Source organism: Petromyzon marinus, chromosome 40 (genome assembly GCF_048934315.1).
Source record: "Petromyzon marinus isolate PM22_M1 ecotype Great Lakes invasive population chromosome 40, UKy_Petmar_22M1.pri1.0, whole genome shotgun sequence".
In the NCBI taxonomy this organism is placed as follows: domain Eukaryota; kingdom Metazoa; phylum Chordata; class Hyperoartia; order Petromyzontiformes; family Petromyzontidae; genus Petromyzon; species Petromyzon marinus.
In genome coordinates, this window is record NC_133706.1 from 12,507,240 (window position 1) to 12,528,250 (window position 21,011).

General features: G+C 56.9%; 1 protein-coding gene across 1 annotated transcript in view; it reads left to right on the top strand.

Annotated features, from left to right (window-relative positions):
• Positions 1-19,880, top strand: part of LOC116950589 (CDC42 small effector protein 2-like) — a 58,321-nt gene extending 38,441 nt beyond the window's left edge. The window contains exons 2-5 of the mRNA XM_032968483.2: positions 3,996-4,425; positions 7,319-7,423; positions 9,040-9,230; positions 14,731-19,880. Of these exons, the coding sequence (XP_032824374.1) occupies positions 4,372-4,425; positions 7,319-7,423; positions 9,040-9,147 (267 nt within the window). The 5' untranslated portion in view covers positions 3,996-4,371 and the 3' untranslated portion in view covers positions 9,148-9,230; positions 14,731-19,880. The remainder of the gene's footprint in view (positions 1-3,995; positions 4,426-7,318; positions 7,424-9,039; positions 9,231-14,730) is intronic.
• The last annotated feature ends 1,131 nt before the right edge of the window (positions 19,881-21,011 follow it).

A 21,011-nucleotide genomic window follows, 5' to 3' on the forward strand; every position in this document is an offset into this window, starting at 1 on the left:
CACGGCAGAAGGTTCACGGCAGAAGGTTCACGGCAGAAGGTTCACGGCAGAAGCTGTTGCAGGCGTGTGCTGCAAGGTGGCCAGGAGGCGACAAATACATCGGCGGATTCTGAAATCTATCTGTGCGGACCATTTGAAATAGTTTTACCTCCCCTCGGGGGGGGGGGGGGCGGGGGGGGCGGAGGGGCCCTTGTAAAACACCTCCCGCTGAACGACTTTCTTCCTGGCCAATTGCTGTAAAGTGATGTGATTGTGGTTGGAGGAAGGGCACGTCCACCGCGGAGATGGAGCGATGGAGTCCGGCTCGTGCGCGAGGTCGGGAGAGGTGCCAGCAGCTTGGGACGGGGTGGGGGGGTGGGGGATGCTTCATCCAGCAGTGGATTGATCATGGCTGATGCTGATTTACCGGGCAGACCGCAGAAGGGATTTGAATTGCATCCACCCACCCACCCGTACCCACCCATACCCACCCATCCATACCCACCCACCAATACCCACCCACCTGTATCCACCCACCCACCCATACCCACCCACCCCCATCCACCTATACCCACCTATACCCACCCACCTGCGTGTTTGGCGCCACTGTGCAGTGAAACGTGCCTTTTGCGGGACATTCTGTTTCCGCGTTTGGTCGGTCGGCCTCGCCCCTCCTCTCCCGCGCGTCCCTCTCCGCTATCGCCACTAACCTAACGCTATCTCACGGGGCCATCGCTCTCCCCCCCCCCCCCCCATTAGGATCTTGGCAATGCGTTCGCATTTCATCGCTGCCTGCGGTTTTTACCGCGAGCCTTCAGGTTGTTAAAAAATGTATGGCCCTTGCCCGTGCAGTTTATTTATTGTCGCGCCCGGGTCTCGTCTCGTGGTGAGACTAAGCGGTTCGAACGGCGCTCGCTCCACAGACCCTCCGAGACGACACGCCACTCTCTCTCCCCCCCCGCCCCCCTTATTTAGTAACAGAATCAGAATGAGCTACAAATCTCTTTGTCGCAGATGTCCAATCGGGGCACGGGGCAACGACTCGTGGTCACCTGACTCATTTTCGTTCTCGCCCAAAACAACTCCCCGATTATCCCTCGAGGACTTCAAATCCCCGTCTTCCCCCCCTCCCATCCCCATCACGAACTCTTCCCGACTACCCGGCCCATTCATCATCACGCTCGCCCATCATAAACAGCTCACTGTCACGTTCATCATCGTTTATTTCACGTAGCATCAACGTATTCATCACACGCTGCATTCTTTCTCATCCCATCGTACTAAACTTGCTCTAAAAATAGTTAATTCTCTGTTCAGAGCCTTATTGAATGCACTATATCAACTGAAGTTGAAGATAAGATGTCCATAAACGGCTTAACTGGCCAGACAAATGGTCGCTTTTATAGTTCCGTCCCGTCGTGCAAAATTGTCGGATTTAGTCGTGCCGAGTCTGTGGTGTAGTGATGGGACATTGTGTCTGTGGGGGAGCCGTGCTACTAACCCGACGAGCCGAGTTCGATTCCCGCTCACGGTCAACACCGGTGACGATTATCTGGACCGGTAGTGGGCCTCCCCTAGGTCGACTCGGCGTTAAATGAATATATTCGGTGCACTGTGTAAATAACAGCGCTGGGTGTAATTTTGACCACCTCCCTCATGTGCGCGCCGGCCTTCATAGGTGCTCGCTAACAGCACTTGCCCCTACAGTCTGTTAATGCTGTATGGGGGATCTTTGTCTTCGTTGTGTAAGCATGCGTCTGCGAGTTGAACACGTCGGCTTTCGCGACAAATATCATTACGGATGTGTCTGTGAGTCAGCGAGTGGCTGTACGTTGTAGTTTGTTTACAACATGAGCGGAATATAATATATGAACCTGTCATGGGCCTCCCCTAGGTCGACTCAACCTTAAATGCGTTGCTTGTATAGTACGTAGACAACACCGCTGGGGAAACAAAGAGGGCCGAGTATGGCTCTGGCCACACGGCGGCAGCCTTAATAGGTGCTCACTAACAGCAGTCGTCCCTGTAGTGTGTAAGGCTAGACGGGGCTATATTTGTCTCTCACCACAAACACGCCCTCCGTGTGTGTGTTTGTGTGAGCTTCACACGCTCAGTCCTCCGCCCATGTTGAGGACCCCAACCACTGACTGTCACATCAACGCTGCGTACACCGCACCGCGTTCAACGCCACACTGCAGGTCACAACAACTCGCTCACCTACTCGCACACTCGCCCACTCACCTACTCACACACTCGCTCGCACACCTACTCACACACTTGCTCGCCTACTCACACACTCGCTCACTCACCTACTCGCACACTCCCTCGCTGACCTACCCGCTCGCTCGCTCACCTACTCGCACACTCGCTCACTCACCTACTCACACACTCGCTCGCACACCTACTCACACACTCGCTCGCACACCTACTCACACACTCGCTCGCTCACCTACTCACACACTCGCTCACTCACCTACTCACGCACTCGCTCGCTCACCTACTCACACACTCGCTCGCTCACCTACTCACACACTCGCTCGCTCACCTACTCACACACTCGCTCACCTACTCACACACTCGCTCACTCACCTACTCACACACTCGCTCACTCACCTACTCAAACACTCGCTCACTCACCTACTCACACACTCGCTCGCTCACCTACTCACACACTCGCTCGCTCACCTACTCGCTCACCTACTCACACACTCGCTCACTCACCTTCTCACACACTCGCTCACTCACCTTCTCACACACTCGCTCGCTCACCTACTTACCTACTCGCTCACCTACTCACACACTCGCTCACTTGACACCTACTCACACACTCGCTCGCTCACCTACTCACACACTCGCTCACTCACCTACTCGCACACTCGCTCGCTCACTTACTCACACACTCGCTCACTCACCTACTCACGCACTCGCTCACTCACCTACTTACACACTCGCTCACTCACCTACTCACACACTCGCTCGCTCACCTACTCACACACTCGCTCGCTCACCTACTCACACACTCGCTCACCTACTCACACACTCGCTCACTCACCTACTCACACACTCGCTCACTCACCTACTCAAACACTCGCTCACTCACCTACTCACACACTCGCTCGCTCACCTACTCACACACTCGCTCGCTCACCTACTCGCTCACCTACTCACACACTCGCTCACTCACCTTCTCACACACTCGCTCGCTCACCTACTTACCTACTCGCTCACCTACTCACACACTCGCTCACTTGACACCTACTCACACACTCGCTCGCTCACCTACTCACACACTCGCTCACTCACCTACTCGCACACTCGCTCGCTCACTTACTCACACACTCGCTCACTCACCTACTCACGCACTCGCTCACTCACCTACTTACACACTCGCTCACTCACCTACTCACACACTCGCTCGCTCACCTACTCACACACTCGCTCACTCATCTACTCACACACTCGCTCACTCACCTACTCACACACTCGCTCACTCACCTACTCACACACTCGCTCACTCACCTACTCACACACTCGCTCGCTCACCTACTCACACACTCGCTCGCTCACCTACTCACACACTCGCTCGCTCACCTACTCACCTACTCGCTCACCTACTCACACACTCGCTCGCTCACCTACTCACACACTCGCTCGCTCACCTACTCACCTACTCGCTCACCTACTCACACACTCGCTCACTCACCTACTCACACACTCGCTCATACGCTCACTCGCTGAATCGCCACACTGCTGGCCACCTCACTCCTCTCTCTCAGCTTCTCCCCTCGCACTGCTCCACTGTGGAACTGCCTTGCTGCCATCATTATCACTGTCTCTTCCCCCCTGTCTATTACAACAATGATGGTGCTGTTTGTTGCTGGCCGTTTTACGTTTCGCTCATTTGGTGCCTGTGTTCAGCAACTGTGATTTTAGAAGTCACACACACACACAACGTGTATATATATAAATATTTGCTTCTTCTCCTCTGATTTATATTTTCTCTACTCTCTCCCCAGGGCCATCTCTTTCACACCGGGGTGGGTGCGGCTGTCACCGGCCTGGAACTCAAAAAACCTCGGTGCCGCCTGAAGCGTCCGTCACCACACAAGGGTGCGGCGGTAGCGGCGGCAGTAACGGCGGTGGCGGTGACGGCGGTTCGGTGATCGGCGGCTCTCAACGACAGATCGAGAGCGACCCGCCCGGTGGCCACGCACGCCGGGCAGCCTCCCTCTGCGCTGCCCTCTGACCCGGCTCTCCCTTTAATCTGTGTGGGCGGCTTGAGGCAGCGCCTGCCGCCAGCGTCTCCCCTGCCGCGTTCAGCCTCCGCAACACAGCCCGCCCGCCCCCCCCTGCCCCCCCCCCTGCCTGCGTGCCCCCCAGCCCGGCACGACGATGAGTGAATTCTGGCTCTGCTTCAACTGCTGCGTGGCGGAGCAGCCGCAGCCGGTGAGTTATTCGTCCCGAGTACACCGCGTGGATCGTTGATGCGCGTGTGTGTCTGTGTATGTGCCTGTGTGTGTGTCTGTGTATGTGCCTGTGTGTGTGTCTGTGTGGTGTGTACGGTGTGGAGGAGCGGTAGTGTAGTGGTTAGCGCTCCGTGTGTGCGAGTGTAAGTGTTCACTAACAGCACTTTCCACAAAAGTCTGGTAAGGCTATACGGGGGATTTGTTGTCTTTGTGTGTGGGGAGCGGTGGCGCAGCGGTTAGCGCACTGTGTGTGTGGGGGGAGCGGTGGCGCAGTGGTTAGCGCACTGTGTGTGTGTGGGGAGCGGTGGCGCAGTGGTTAGCGCACTGTGTGTGTGTGGGGAGCGGTGGCGCAGCGGTTAGCGCACTGTGTGTGTGTGGGGAGCGGTGGCGCAGCGATTAGCGCACTGTGTGTGTGTGTGGGGAGCGGTGGCGCAGCGATTAGCGCACTGTGTGTGTGTGTGGGGAGCGGTGGCGCAGCGATTAGCGCACTGTGTGTGTGTGTGGGGAGCGGTGGTGCAGCGATTAGCGCACTGTGTGTGTGTGTGGGGAGCGGTGGCGCAGTGGTCAGCGCACTGCTCTATGGACCCGGCACCGAGCCGCGACCAACAACGGTGACGAACACTTGAACCGGTCCTGCGCCTCCCCTAGGTCGACTGGACCTCAAATGATTACCCGGTGCCTTGTTTAAAAACATCGGCTCACCGTGGCATTGGTAACATGCCCCCTTCGTGAGTCCACCTGGCGTTAATCGGTGCTCAGGAAGTTTCCCCAACTGTGTGGCTGGCTCTAAGGCTGTACGGGGGATCTTTGCCTTGTGCGTGTGTTGGCGTTGGTGGGAGTGGTGGCGCAGCGGTCGGGATATTCGATTACAAACCTTTGGACCCGACTCCGATCGCCGAGTCCGATGCACGCGACCAGAAGCGATTTGTGTGTTAGCCTGCACGCTGGCCCCTGATAAGTCAACTGGGGCGGCAGGGATCATCTGCTCGCTCACAGCGCTTGCTCCATGGCGTAGAGAGCCGGCTGAGCGGTAACGAGCGTTGCGCGCGATGGATTCTCACCGCGCGCCTTTCGCTCGCCCCGCTATTGGGGTGGGGTGGGGGGGGGAGCGATGTTGCCGTGTGGTTTGACCTCAATTTCCAATTTCGTGGCAAATTCGAACCGCGACACCGGCGCGCAATAACGCCACCAGAGCTTCCGACGAACACCGCGGACCGGGACGGACAACACCCTACTGTCAAGATTAGAGCACCACCACCGAAGTATTAACCAGGGCGGCCGCGGGGGTGCGAACCTCCGGCCGCGTCACCGCCCCGGTACGAGCGGCCGCAGCCAACCCTCCTGGCCCTGCGTTGTGTCTGCCATATCCTCTGGCGAGAATTTAGAATTCTTTGTGTCTTTTTTCGCTGTGCCTACCGGCGTAACGATGATAGATCCTCCCAGGCGTGAATTCCGCAACGCCCACGAACGCCGTGAACGTGGTTTATTTCGTTTGTATACCCCCCCCCCCCACTCTCTCTCCCCGTTCCCTGGTCGCTTGGATGCTGCGCCGGGCGAGGCCCAGCGCCGAGGCTTCCCTGCGGCGCTCCGTGTTGACCGCTCCTCCCTGCGAGGGATTCCATGTCCGGCCGTTGTCTCGCAAACCAGCAGAGCTGTCGAGCTCGAGCGAGGTTTTGCGCCGGTATTGGAGCTTGCAAACTCGAAATAATAACGATTAAAGAATAATCCCATCATAATAATATTTGCATTTGCACGGCAACACTTGCTAAAATGCCTCAGCAACTCTTAAACGCCGTCCATCGCATCTCTTCTCAAGCATTCGAAGGGTACCCCCAGCAGCAGCTGTCTCTGTGTGGTACAAGGTGACTCAGCGCCTGGCCTGCGAGAGACCATTAGTCTGCCAGTAGGGGGGCGTAATCATTCGCTGCTGCTGCTGCCTTCCAAATTGAGAAATTTGCGACGCTGTTTTTACAATTTCGCCAAATTCGGACAGTGGCCTGCTCGTTTGGACCGACGTCACGGGATCTTTAGCATCCACTGCAAAGTGGCCAGTCGCGTATCTATAGCGAGTCCGCACCGCCGTATTAACCAGGGCGGCCGACCGGAATCGAACCGCGAACCTCGTACACTGTGTGCCTTAACACGCGGCATATATCTGTACGTCTCCGTGACGTGCGTGGTGATCGAACGTGCGCGGCAGCAGGGCGCACGGGGACAGAATAAACGAGAAACTACACGAGCGTGGCAGTGTAAATTGGAGATTGAACACCCGTTGAGTAGTGATGATAATAATAGTGATGAGTTTATGACATCTCGCGTAGGTGGGATGTGCTCGGTCAGGTCACGTTCCGAGCTCTCGCACCTTGGTGGCACTGGCAGGACGTTCCAAGGGACAGGCTGACGATGCGAATGGCTGAGTGGGTGAGCGAGCGGGCGGGTGAGTGAGTGACCGGGAGGGTGGGCGAGTCGGTGAGTGAGCGTATAAGTGGGTGACTGAGTGGGTTAGTGGGCGGGTGAGCAAAGTGAGTGGGCAGGTGAGTGGCTGAGTGAGCGGGCGGGCGAATGGGTGAGAGAGCGAGCGAGTGGGTCAGCGGGCAGGTGAGTGAGCTCTCACGCCGCGGGCGCACGCTCCCTGGGGTCCCCATCGGACGGGCGCGACGAGAGGAACCCTCTCGTCGCGTTTCCCCTTCGGCGGCCGTGACCGTTGGCGGCGCGGCGGATCCCCGACGGGAGACGGACGCTCCGAGCCGTGGCCGGGACTCTAACTCGCCTCGACGGGCTTCGTGGTTCCGCCGGCGGTGCCGCCCTTGCGTCCTTCTTGTCCGCGCCGTGACGCTCGCCGTCGCTTTGTGTTTTCATTCGGCGGCGCGCAGAAGCGGCGGCGGCGAATCGACCGCTCCATGATCGGCGAGCCGACCAATTTCGTGCACACGGCGCACGTGGGCTCGGGGGACATGTACAATGGGGGCAGCAACTCGGTACGCACGCACCCACACGCACGCACACGCACGCACACGCACGCACACGCACGCACACGCACGCACACGCACACACACGGGCATGCACACACACGGACATGCACGTATGCAGATGCACAAAAGACAAAGAACTCCTGTATAGCCTTAACAGATTGTTGGGGCAAGTGCTGTTTGCAAGCACCTATTAAGGCCGGCACAGCACACGAGGGGGTGGGTGGCCAGCACCACGTCCGGCCGCCTTCGTCTCCCCAGTGGCGATGTTTACACACTGCACCAGGTACTTATTTGAGGCTGAGTCGACCTACGGGAGGCCCATGACCGGTTCAGATAATCGTCGCTGATGTTGGCTGTGAGCGGGTCGCCGGGTTCGTAGCTGTGGACGTTTAGACAGGGCTGTTGTTGAGTACCTGTGGAGGCTGGCACGGCAGAAGAGGGGGTGGCCGGCCAGCACCACGCCCGGCATCTTTGTCTTCCTCGTAGTGTGGTGTTTAACACACCACGCCAGGCGCTACATTTAAGGCTGATGCGAGCTCAGGAAGTCCCAGATATCACACTGCCACGCAAGCATGCACCTGCATGGACTTGTCCAAACAGCAGTATTTAATCATTTTCAAACACACACAAAGATCAAGTCCACCCCCCCCCCCCCCCGCCCATACAGCCTACACAGGTGGTTGGGACAAGTGCTGTTAGCGAGTAGCACTCATTTAGGCCGGCACGGCACGCTACCACGCCCGGCCACCTTTGTCTCCCCAGTTTTTGTTAACACACCGCAGCAGATACTTGTTTAAGGCTGAGTCGACCTAGGGGGAGGCCCAGAACCAGTTCAGATATATTCAGTTATTTGGTCACGAGCGGGAATAGAACTTGGGGCCGTCGGGTTTATAGCGCATAGCACTAACCGCCACACTACCACTCCCCCTATATACATACCTACACACGAATGCACACACATCTGTACACACACACACACGCTGCAAACCTTGACTGTGACTGTTGGAATGTTTAACTCGCGCGTAACCACATTTCTCAAAATTACAAACTCCACCCTGCAGTCGTTTGACAAAGTGTTGATGAACGCAAAGTTCGACTGCGCCCTCACCCAGAGGAGCAAAGTCCATAACCCACTCTCTCTCAACAACCACATCCACTCCTCCCGCTCAGTGGAGCCCGTTCTGCCAGCAATGGCATTACTAGCAAGCGATCGCAGGACTCGAACACGTTTCAAGCAGCACTATATCATGGGTACTCTCCCATAATGCCATGCTGTATCATGGGTACTCTCCCATAATGCTTCACTGCACCGTGGGTTCTCTCCCATAATGCTTCACTGCACCGTGGGTTCTCTCCCATAATGCCATGCTGTATCATGGGTAGTCTCCCACAATGCCTCACTGCATCGTGGGTACTCTCCCACAATGCTTCACTGCATCGTGGGTACTCTCCCACAATGCCTCACTGCATCGTGGGTACTCTCCCACAATGCCTCACTGCATCGTGGGTACTCTCCCACAATGCCATGCTGTATCGTGGGTACTCTCCCACAATGCCTCACTGCATCGTGGGTACTCTCCCACAATGCCTCACTGAGGATGTTGACTTTTGGCCCCCCTCAGGGCGGGATGATCCAGCAGCAGATGCAGTCCAAGGGCGGCTACGGGAACGGGCGGCCGGCGAGTGACCCCCCCTCGGGGCCCCCGCTCGTGGACACCAAGGCGGGGTAGCGGCCGCCACCGCCCCCCCCTCCCCCCACTGGACCCAGCGGCAGCCCCCCCCCGCCCGCCCGCTGGGTCTCCGCGAGCCGCGGGTGAGTACCGCACGCGCGCACGCAACCGCTACCTGCGGCGTCGTCATCGCTCTCCCCGTTACGAGTGTTGACCATCCTCGTCGTCATTAGTATCGTCATCAATATCATAGGCATCATCATCATTGCTATCTTCAACGCTATCATCATCATCATCATGTTCATTGTTATCACTATCATCATCACTATCATTGTTATTATCATTTTCATCGTTATCATAAGTGTATTGTCATCACTGTCATCATTGTCATTATTGTCACCATCATAATCATTATTATCACCATCATAATCATTATTATCACCATCACAATCATTATTATCACCTGTTATCATCACTGTCACCGTCGTTGTCAGCATCCTCACGTTTCTCCTCGGTGCTCCGCGAGGTCGGTGTGGGCGAGCTTGCGAGTGGCGACGGGCGGCCTCCAGGCTCGTGCGGGCGACCGACTCGGCGCTCCGACGCCGCTTCTGAGCATCGCGCGGCAGAGCCGTCGCCCATCGGCCTGCAAGCGAGGCAAAGGCGGCAGCGCCGTCCAAGCGCTTGTGCCTGGGTTCCATTCCTGACTCGGGCCCCCCTTGTCCACGGAGTCTGTGTGTTCTCTCTCTCCCCCGCAATTCTGCATGGATTTTTCTCGGCCTTCTCCGGTTTCCTCCCGTAGATAAAAGACACCCCATATCACGCAACGGGTATTGGCCAAACGTCCCCCAATGCATGTACGTACACACGTTGAACTTGTTACGTATACACGTTGAACTTGTTAAGTATACACGTTGAACTTGTTACGTATACACGTTGAACTTGTTACGTATACACGTTGAACTTGTTACGTATACACGTTGAACTTGTTACGTACACACGTTGAACTTGTTACGTATACACGTTGAACTTGTTACGTATACACGTTGAACTTGTTAAGTATACACGTTGAACTTGTTACGTATACACGTTGAACTTGTTACGTATACACGTTGAACTTGTTACGTATACACGTTGAACTTGTTACGTACACACGTTGAACTTGTTACGTACACACGTTGAACTTGTTACGTATACACGTTGAACTTGTTACGTACACACGTTGAACTTGTTACGTACACACGTTGAACTTGTTACGTATACACGTTGAACTTGTTACGTATACACGTTGAACTTGTTACGTATACACGTTGAACTTGTTACGTATACACGTTGAACTTGTTACGTATACACGTTGAACTTGTTACGTATACACGTTGAACTTGTTACGTACACACGTTGAACTTGTTACGTATACACGTTGAACTTGTTACGTACACACGTTGAACTTGTTACGTATACACGTTGAACTTGTTACGTACACACGTTGAACTTGTTACGTACACACGTTGAACTTGTTACGTACACACGTTGAACTTGTTACGTACACACGTTGAACTTGTTACGTATACACGTTGAACTTGTTACGTACACACGTTGAACTTGTTACGTACACACGTTGAACTTGTTACGTATACACGTTGAACTTGTTACGTACACACGTTGAACTTGTTACGTACACACGTTGAACTTGTTACGTATACACGTTGAACTTGTTACGTACACACGTTGAACTTGTTACGTACACACGTTGAACTTGTTACGTATACACGTTGAACTTGTTACGTACACACGTTGAACTTGTTACGTACACACGTTGAACTTGTTACGTATACACGTTGAACTTGTCATCGCCCCCTGCTCGTAGACTTGACGCCCGATTGCAGGCCAGGTGCCGGAGTCACCTTACGGCGCGGGGGGGGGGGACAGCTGCCGCCGGGGGCGCCCCTTTCAGAGTCGGTCGAGACGGGCGCGTGACGCACTCCGAGGTGCGTCAAGCAGGGGGGGGGGTGCGGGGGGGTGCGGGGGGGTGCGGGGGGGGGGTGCGGCGCTACCGACCACACACTAAATAAGCCGGATGATACGTCTCCCTCCCGCTGTGCCGTCCGCGTTGTGCGAGTATTTCTCGCACAACGCATCGGTGCCCCACGGCCTTCTGGGAGTGACATAATTTAGTTAATTAATTGGTTTTATGGGAAAAACATTTTTTTTTTTACCAAACCCCCCCCCCAAAAAAACCAGGCTGGGCCAATGTTGCTAATTTATTGACTTGCTCCATACGCTTGCCTGCGCTTCCACGCACCGCCCCGCCGGTCGGATTAGGTCGCGGTCGCAGCAGCCGTGCGGCACCACGACCCCCCGCTAGCCGTGCGGCACCACGACCCCCCGCTAGCCGTGCGGCACCACGACCCCCCGCTAGCCGTGCGGCACCACGACCCCCCGCTAGCCGTGCGGCACCACGACCCCCCGCTAGCCGTGCGGCACCACGACCACCCGCTAGCCGTGCGGCACCACGACCCCCCGCTAGCCGTGCGGCACCACGACCCCCCGCTAGTCGTGCTGCACCACGACCCCCCGCTAGTCGTGCTGCACCACGACCCCCCGCTAGTCGTGCGGCACCACGACCCCCCGCTAGTCGTGCTGCACCACGACCCCCCGCTAGCCGTGCGGTCGTTACACGACGACGCCACGGCCACTGCCTGCTGCCCCCGTGACCCCCCCGCCCCGCCACCACCACAACAACTAATAAACCAACCACCCCAGCCCCCCAATCGAAACACACCAGCCCCCCCACCACAACAACAACTACTCATCCCCCCCAGTCACCCCCGACTCAGAGAGAGAGAGCGACCGGCTGAGAGAGAGAGAGAGTAGCTCACAGAGAGAGAGAGCGACCGGCTGAGAGAGAGAGAGTGGCTCACAGAGAGAGAGAGAGCGAGTGGATAGAGAGAGAGAGACCGAGCGAATGAGCATGCGAGCGAGTGACAGAGCGAGTGAGAGGGCGAGTGAGCGAGGGTTGCAATATTGATGAAGCACTGTTGCTGTGCCTGAACAATCTCGACAAAAACAACCACTCGTGACGTTTTTAATAATAATCGCTTTATTAATTTCAATTTTCTGCCGTTTGGGGAGGGGGACCCCATTTAGCTTAGCGCGCGGAATCGTCATGCGGAAAATGTAACCGCAGCGTGACGGCAAAAGAGCCCAGACAGCCCCCCCCCGAAAGGGAAAACAGAAGTGGGGCCCACACTGCGCCCAGCCACCGGGATTACGTAGAGATGTGTAGAGACGCGCAGAGATCCACAGAGACACAGAGATGCACAGAGACACAGAGATGCACAGAGACCCAGATCCACAGAGACACGCAGAGACACACAGAGATGCCCAGAGGCGCACAGAGATCCACAGAGACGCGCAGAGACTCACAGAGACCCACAGAGACCCACAGAGATGTGTAGAGACGCGCAGAGATGCACAGAGACACAGAGATGCACAGAGACCCAGATCCACAGAGACACGCAGAGACACACAGAGACCCACAGAGATCCACAGAGACGCGCAGAGACTCACAGAGACCCACAGAGATCCACAGAGACGCGCAGAGACGCGCAGAGACGCACAGAGACGTGCAGCGATGCAGAGAGACGCACAGAGACAGAGATACGCAGACACATGCACAGCATCCTGAGCAGCTCGTGGCGGCGAGCCCGAGTTCATGGTCCCAGCCCGGTCGCCAATGACATTTTATTTTGTTCTCAATTTGTCTAAACGCCAGCTCGGAGAATGAAAGAGACACGGGTGCCACGTGACGAACGGTTCTCTCGTCGCGCGGGCCGGTGCTGCCCTCTACTGTGTGCAAAGCGAAGTTTCAGCACGGCGAAGGGACCTCGGAGGCAGCTCTGTGATGTCCACTTCCGCGGGGCCGTCCTCCTGCACGAAGGGTCGTGCCGCGAGACCCTTCGCACCGTCATGACGCGACGCTGATCGCGCGATCGAGATGAACGCGGTTGGCCATTGCCACCACCGGGTGGGATGAACGCGGTTGGCCATTGCCACCACCGGGTGGGATGAACGCGGTTGGCCATTGCCACCACCGGGTGGTGGTTGTGGTGGGGGGCTGAGCTGCACGTAGCGCAGTGTGGAGGCAGCAGCGAGGGGTTGGTGGATGACTGCACAGATAGTTGTGGAACTCCCTTCCCGTGGGCGTCGATGAGGAAGCCGTACCCTGGCTAGTATCAGCGACAATGTGGGCTTGTATCATCTGCGCCACCTGCATGGGGTAGAGGGTTGCCCCCTTCACACGTGTGGGTTTTCTCCGGGTGCTCCGGTTTCCTCTCGGCTACGTCATCAGCGGGAAACCCGCATCCCGTTTCTGGATTACATCTGCGCAGAGATGTGGGGAGCGACTCGATGCCGTGCAATGGGTGGCGTCTATTTGGTGTTTGAACATCTTAACGCCTCCTGTGTAACTTGATACCAGGAAAAAAAATTGCCGTGGCTCATGATTATTGTCGTACGTGAGCACGGCTCAACGCTCACTTTGAGCGACCCGAGTTGGATTCCTGGCCACGGCTAACATCAGTGGCTCGCGATATCTGAACCGGCCCTGGCTCCTCCCCCCTCCCGCCTCCACCAACCCGCACCGACCAGTGCGGTGAATTACGGTCAAACGACCGCCATAATCGGCGTGGTGTCGTGAGGCCATCGTCCCAGGATAAGAGGAGCTAATGTCCTTAATTCACCAAAGGAAGGCCTCGCTGAGTCTCAAGACACGTTTCGAGCAGGGGTCCTGCTGCATCCGGGACGCACCTGGCGATGGATTCCGTTCGTAACGGGAGTTTGGCGTCGTGCGTGGGGGGAGGATAAACGAAACTATAAACTATTTACACGATTGTTTTCATTATTTTGCCAGGTAAGGCCCCACTGAGCTGTGTAGCTGTTTTTCAGAAGCGACCTCTCTATCACAAATGATCGCTCAACAAAGTGGGCTTATCATCATCATCATCATCAAGTGGACATTTATAGCAGCCAAATACTCTAAACGCCATGATGTTGATTCTAAATGTGGAGGGAAAAACCGGAGGACCCCGACAAAAATCCACGTAACCACGGGGAGGACACGCAAACTCCGGATATACAGCAGGGTTCAGGGTCGGGATCGAACCCATGACCTCTCGTATACCAGGCGAGGAAGTTAACATCTCGCCACCGTTGCACCCCCAAAATACCGGAGACCCCGGACAAAACCCCACGTGGAAGCAAGGAGGGGGGGGGGCGGGAGGGGCTGGGGGGGCGGGGCTGGGGGGGGACGCTCAGCACTGCCGTCTCCTCGGCACACCTGGCAAGCCCTGGTGGTGATGGTGGCGGTGGTCACATCGCGATTTGCTCATTTTTTAAGCGCAGTTGGTGGGCGCAGGCCCCAAAGGCCGAAAACGTCAAGCGGCCAGCAACGAGCAGCAGCGCCGTTGTTCTGATAGGAGTGGATGGACGCGTCAGTTGAAGCGAGCGAGGTTATTGCCGTTTAGAGAGTTTTGGGGTCATGGTGGGAGAAGTGAGGTGACCTGCAATGTGGTGGGTGGGTGAGTGAGTGGGTAAGTTGTTGTCTGGTGCTTGAACGCAACTTCTCTTGTTACATCTCTCTCGCAGGTTCCCCGCTTTCCTCGTGTCCACGTGTCCACGTGTCCACGTGTCCGGGTGTCCGTGCGCGCGCCCTTCCCTGCGCTTCGCCGACTCGGGCCCCTCCGGACTCGCCGGCAATGGACAACGGACGAGATCGCACTCGGAGGAATCGTCAGCAGTGGCGGCGCGGAGTGAGCGCCGGCGCACTCGGTCGCTCGTCGCTGGCGCCGCTCTCCCCTTCGCTCTCTCGGGACGGAGAGAGGCAGAGGACGGAGAGAGGGAGCGGACGAAGACGAGAGTGAACGCCCGCCCGGCGGTTACGATCGGCACCGCGCGACGGACGAGCCAGCGCCACCCCCCACCGCCACTGACACGGCACCACGAATCCTGCGGGCGGCACGGGGCGAGCGGCGCAGGCCGGGCGGCTCGCCACACAGCGCCGATGCCACCGAATTGGAGCCGGCACCGTTCTGCCGGAGGCGACCGGCAGAACGGTGCCGGGGGAAAGCACAACGACGAGCGGGCGCGTCGCTCATTCAACCGACGGCGCACGAACCAAGAACAAAAGTCCGAACCAAGAACAAAAGCTTATTTTTCTTACTTTGTAAATTAAAGTTATTGCTTTGAGGTTGTTCCGCGGAGGGAGGGAGGGAGGGAGTGAGAGACCGTGGAGTCGAAGCCAGGATTTTGGGGGCCTTGGCTGTGAGACGCACACGTGGGGCAGCTGCTCTCTACGGATTTACTCGCCCGCCCGCCCGCTCGCGATGATCAACTCGGCGCGCGCTGCCATCGCACCGCGTTTTTTGTCCGCGTCGCCTCCTGCCGCGTGCGCGCCACCACGAGGGTGGCCCCCACGAGCCGGCCGGCATCGATCAAAACAAAATCTCGGCGATGACGGCGACGAAACGCAAACACAGTGGGGACGGACTAGCCGCGGGCACGCGGTGATGCGCCGCGCGCTCCCCCCGGCCGTTCGAGGACTGGCGGACCAACGAACAAACGATAAATCGACGGGGCGATGGGATGGACGGACGATTGAGCTCGGCTCTGTGCCGCCCCTGGACGCCCGGTTGTGACGTCGCTGCCAGCCTTCGCCCGGAGATTCGGACGCCGGAGACTGACGAGGTCGCGCTCTCGTCAGCGGGCGGTGACCCTGTCCTGCTGTGCGCTTGTGGACGTGCGTGTCCATCCATTCATCCGTGCGCGTGTCTATAGACCAGGAGGTGTAGAACCTCATACCTACTGAGGGCCGAATAGGACAAAATTACGTTTGGTGGGCCACACGTTTAACACTTTGGCCACCTCTATCGCTGCGAGAGGCCCCTGCAGAGGCAGAAATTTCAAGAATCAAGTTTATTTTGCTAAACCGGGTTGAGAACTCAAGGGACCAGGGTAGAAGTCTCACTTAGCAAGAGTGACTGAGCCGGGTCTCCAAAATGACAAAAGCAATAACATTCAAAAACTAGGTAGAACAATGAAGCAAATTGGCATCGGAGCAAAAACAACCAAAATATAAATCGGAGCAAAAGCAACTGCGCTACAGACGAACTCAACAAACAGTTACATGAACACGGTGAACATTGCATTATAAATACATTTTCCAGTCACGAAAATTGGCACGGCCCGAATTACTTTCACAAACCGTCCAGAGTACAGTCGGGTTTCATCCGCGACTCGGCACGTTGTCGCCACGTAACAAAAACATCCTCCCTCTCGTACACCATCAGCGTGGCTAAGACGCTCCTTGGCAGGGGTGGACTAACATCGTTTGTGGGCCTCCCTAGCGACGATGACGGTGGTGGTGGTGGTGGTGGGAGGCCTCGTGTGGCCGTGGGCTACCGCGTGAGATGAAGCGGCGGGCCGCGTCTGGGCCACGTCTGGGCCACGTCTGGGCCACGTCTGGGCCACGTCTGGGCCACGTCTGGGCCACGTCTGGGCCGCGTCTGGGCCACGTCTGGGCCACGTCTGGGCCACGTCTGGGCCACGTCTGGGCCACGTCTGGTCTGTTTCTGGGCCACGTCTGGGCCACGTCTGGGCCACGTCTGGGCCACGTCTGGGCCATGTCTGGGCCGCGTCTGGGCCACGTCTGGGCCACGTCTGGGCCGCGTCTGGGCCGCGTCTGGGCCGCGTCTGGGCCATGTCTGGGCCACGTCTGGGCCGCATCTGGTTCGTTTCTGGGCCACGTCTGGGCCACGTCTGGGCCACGTCTGGGCCACGTCTGGGCCGCGTCTGGCCCACGTCTGGGTCGTTTCTGGGCCGCGCTGCGGTCGAATTTAACCCCGAGGCGCGGTGGTCACTCGGCACTTGCTCCGTCTTGTTTTTGCAAACCGATTTCTCCACCGATGTTGGAACGTATTCGTTCATTATACAGCTCAGTCACTGAAAAGTCACCATCCCCTACTGCTCCCAAAGCGTATTTGCGCCTGCCACATACTCGCGTGTCCATCTGCATCACAGCACGTCACGGCATACAGTGACAAAGACACGCGTACATACACACACACACCGCGACGCGTGTGTGTGTGTGTGTACGTCATTGCCGCAGGCGGCCCCTCTTGGTGGCCCCCCTCGCTGGCCCCCCTCGCTGGGGACGAGTGGTGGACAGCGGTCGGTACAAAATTTGGTGTGTGCCGAGACAGTGGTGTGAATTCCACGGTGCCGTGGCAGGGACCGGTCTCCCCGTAGGACAACGGCCGTTGACGTCGCTCTTTAGTGGCGCAGCCGCTGGTCAGCGGTGCTCGTTTTACCAACCCTGGACGACGACGACGGTGATGATCATGGTAATTATTTTAACCTCGGCTGGGATTTTAACTCGTGACCTCAGAACTGGAGAGAGAGGCCCCTAGGGGCTCGACCGCGGTCATTCCAGCCATGGTCGATCGACGCTCGGCGGTGCAGAGCATCACCGCTCATATTCACCCAGAGGGCAATCCTCGCCGTCCGTTCAGTGGGGTTTCTTCGTTGAGATGCTTGGCCATGAATCCCATTGGTGATGAGCGCTTGGCATCGTACGGGAGGAGACCCCGGAACGAACACGACGAGCGGGAGACGCTCGCCACTGCACGCCTCACAAGCCTCCTCGGTGCAGGCAGTCCACCCATCCAAGTGACGAAACTAGGCTCTCAAAAAAATCCTCCTTAGTTTACGATATATATTTTACTAGTTCGGGCGGACACATTCCGGTTATGGCCCATAAAAGGCAATTCAAGTCGACGCACTGTGTACACTTTATCGGCAGCGGGCAAGTTGCGGTGCGTGCGTTTCGTCCATGTCGCCCGCGCGTGCACCGCGTGCGTCGGGGTTGTGCGGTGCCCCAGCGTCGCCCGGGGAGTGCTCGCACCGCGCGACACACGTGGTGACTTCGGCGCACCCCGGTGGCCGTTGCGAGGGCTCGTTGAGCCACGCGATGGTTCGGGGAACGACCAATTCCCCCCCCACCCCCTACCCTCACCCCATCTCCACCACCACCACCACCACCATCCAGGTGAGTGGCTGGACGCCACGCAGGTGCGATCACAACCCAGCGCCACTCACGCATCTTAATTCTCGTGGTCTGGGGAAACGTTGTCGTAATGATGACGAATCAAGTATTATTATTGTTGTTGTTGTTTGTTTATTATTGTTGCTGTCGTAAGATTATTTGAGTGATGTATGCGCTCTCAAAATGATTATTTTGCACTGATGTCGCATGAAACTCCGTGTGCCTGTGCGTGAGTGCGCATGTGTGCGCGTGTGTGTGTGGGGAGTGGTAGTGTCGCGGTTAGCGCTCCGCTGCGCTACGAACCTGGCTACCCGAGTTCGATTTCCGCTCACGGGCAACACCGGTGACGATTGTCTGGACCAGTCCCGGGCGTGCGAACATCGCCGCTGCGGAGGCAAAGTCGGCCGTGCGCGGTGTTGGCCACCCACACCCTCGTGTGCCTTACCGGCCTTCATAGGCGCTCGGTAACAGCACGTGCCCCAACAGTCCGTCGAGGCTACACGGGGGATCTGTGCGCGTGTCGGGGTCCCCATTCTCTAGCCCCGGAGCGCCAAGCGCAATCCGAGCCGGGCCCTGGGACCCTCCCGCCGGGTGCCGCTCTGCCTCAAATGCCGCCTCCCACCTCCACGGTGGGTGGCGCTGGCCACACCGCCCCCTCTTGGGAGCCAAACTCCTTAATAGGTGCTCGCTAACAAAGCGCGTGGAAAGAAACAATTCCAGGGGGCGTGGGAACGACCCGTCGGGACTTTGGCGCCCACGTTAACTGTCGATTCTCTTGAACGTGTTCCCCCCCAACCCACCCTCCCTCCCTCCCCCACCGCCAACGAAGCAATTCCATTTGTTATTGTTTTTACCACGTTCACAGATTTCTATTTTACCGATTTGTATTTTTTTTAAAGCAACGGGAGAAAAAATAATTCGTCACGCGCGGAAAGTGGGGGGGTGGGGGGGGGGGCGCTTCGATCGTCGGTCGACGAGACGCAACGATTTGGGCAAAAGTGGCGGCGTCGCCGTGGACTGGCCGTGAACCGAACTTGGCACTGGACTCGATACCGGCCTTGAGAGCCACCCCAGTACCGACCTCGGGACCGGACCCAAGGTACCAGAATCTTTCACGGCAACCCCCCCCCCCCCCCCCCCCCACTTTTTTATTTATACGGCGAGCAAAGAGCGAAATGGACTCGATGACGGCGACTCATTTCAAAAACGTCCCCGCCGTCGTTTGCACCCTCGGACCGCGGCGTAGAAATTGCGCGGAAACGCTTGAAGGTGACTCCGGCCACGTGCGGGTGACGAGGGATGAATCTCGATTTGAAGCTTTCGCGACTGCAGGAATCCATACTCTTTGGTTCTTTCGGAAAAGTCACGTAGGTAGAAACATAAAATAAATCACGACAAGCTAAAAAAATTTATTGCTGTGGTTTTCCCACCTGATGATGATTGCTTGTGTTGCAATCGAAACGTCGTGATTAATTTTATTTTATACCTACGTGACTTTACCGAAAGACCCAAAGAGTAAGGACAACGGATGAGTTGAGACGCCTGGCCCGGGCTACGGAGTGAAGGGAAAAGTCCTTGACTTGGCGAGGGGTCTATGTCTGTCGTGGAGGTGTGATGGTGAGAAGTCTTTTTTTTTTGTTTAATGGATACCAAATTAAATTAGAATTCATTAAACGCCATCCCCCAGTGTCGGTGACTTGAAGTTTTTGTTGTCAATTTTTTTTTCTCACCAATCGTTGAGTAGAGTCCCTCCCCCAGCACCACCACCCCCAGGTCGTGCCGCTCTCGGGACAGAGCGCGGCCCCGCCACAAGCGGACACATCGCGAAGCGACCCGTCTGAGATCCCCGGCCACGTAGTTTTACCCGGGCCCGCTCACCATCATGAAGGTCCTTAATGATGGTGAGGAGAGAGTCAGGGACTCCGAAAGCACGAAGAACAGCCCAGAGCCCAGGCCTACTGATGGTATCATAGGCTTTGACCAGGTCAATAAAGCAGAGATGTAGCAGACGGATAGAAAAGATGGCATCTGTGCAGGCCCGCCTATTCTTGAAACCACATTGGGGCTCCGCAAGCCTCTCCTCAGCGTGCCAAGCAAGGCGATGTTCCCGGCAAACTGGGGAGTGACATGCCCCTGTAGCTGTTACAGTCTACGGTCCCCCTTCTTAAAGAGGAAGAGGAGGACCACCAGGGCATCCTTCCGATCATGTGGAACCCGTCCAGTGGTCCAGACTGTTATTATGATGTCATGTAGGGCAGTCTGTGCACAAACGCCACCCTCTCTCAGCATTTTGCTTGGGAGATCATATCTGGTCTCAGACTTTGGATCGCCTTCAGTACTTCCTCAACAGATGGCACCTCAGCCAGCCACTCACAGGGGGTGACTTCTTCTTCCAATATTTGAAGCACCGCAGCCTCAGCAGGGTCATCCCCACTTCGCCCCATGATGTTTTCCAGCCTGAGAGATTTCCACTCCCCCAGGACCTCAGAAATGCTAAGCAAATCCTGGGGGTCGGAGATTGGATCACCGTTCTTTCCCCTAATTATGGTGATAGGTGTGGCACTACAAGTTACTTTTTTGATGGAATGAAAGGGTGATTTGTGATCGCGGGCCACTGAGGCACATTCCATCTTCTCAGAAACCCGCGACCACCACCCATCCTTGCAGCGCCTCATGGCTCTCCGAACCTCCGAGCGAAGGCTGCAGTAAGCCTCCTCATTCTCTCATGTGGGATGCTGAAGACGGTGAGAGTGGGCCTGTCACTTTTTCTCAGCCAACCTGAACACCTCCTCTGTCAGCCAGGGTCCCTAGGGAGGTCTGGACCGTG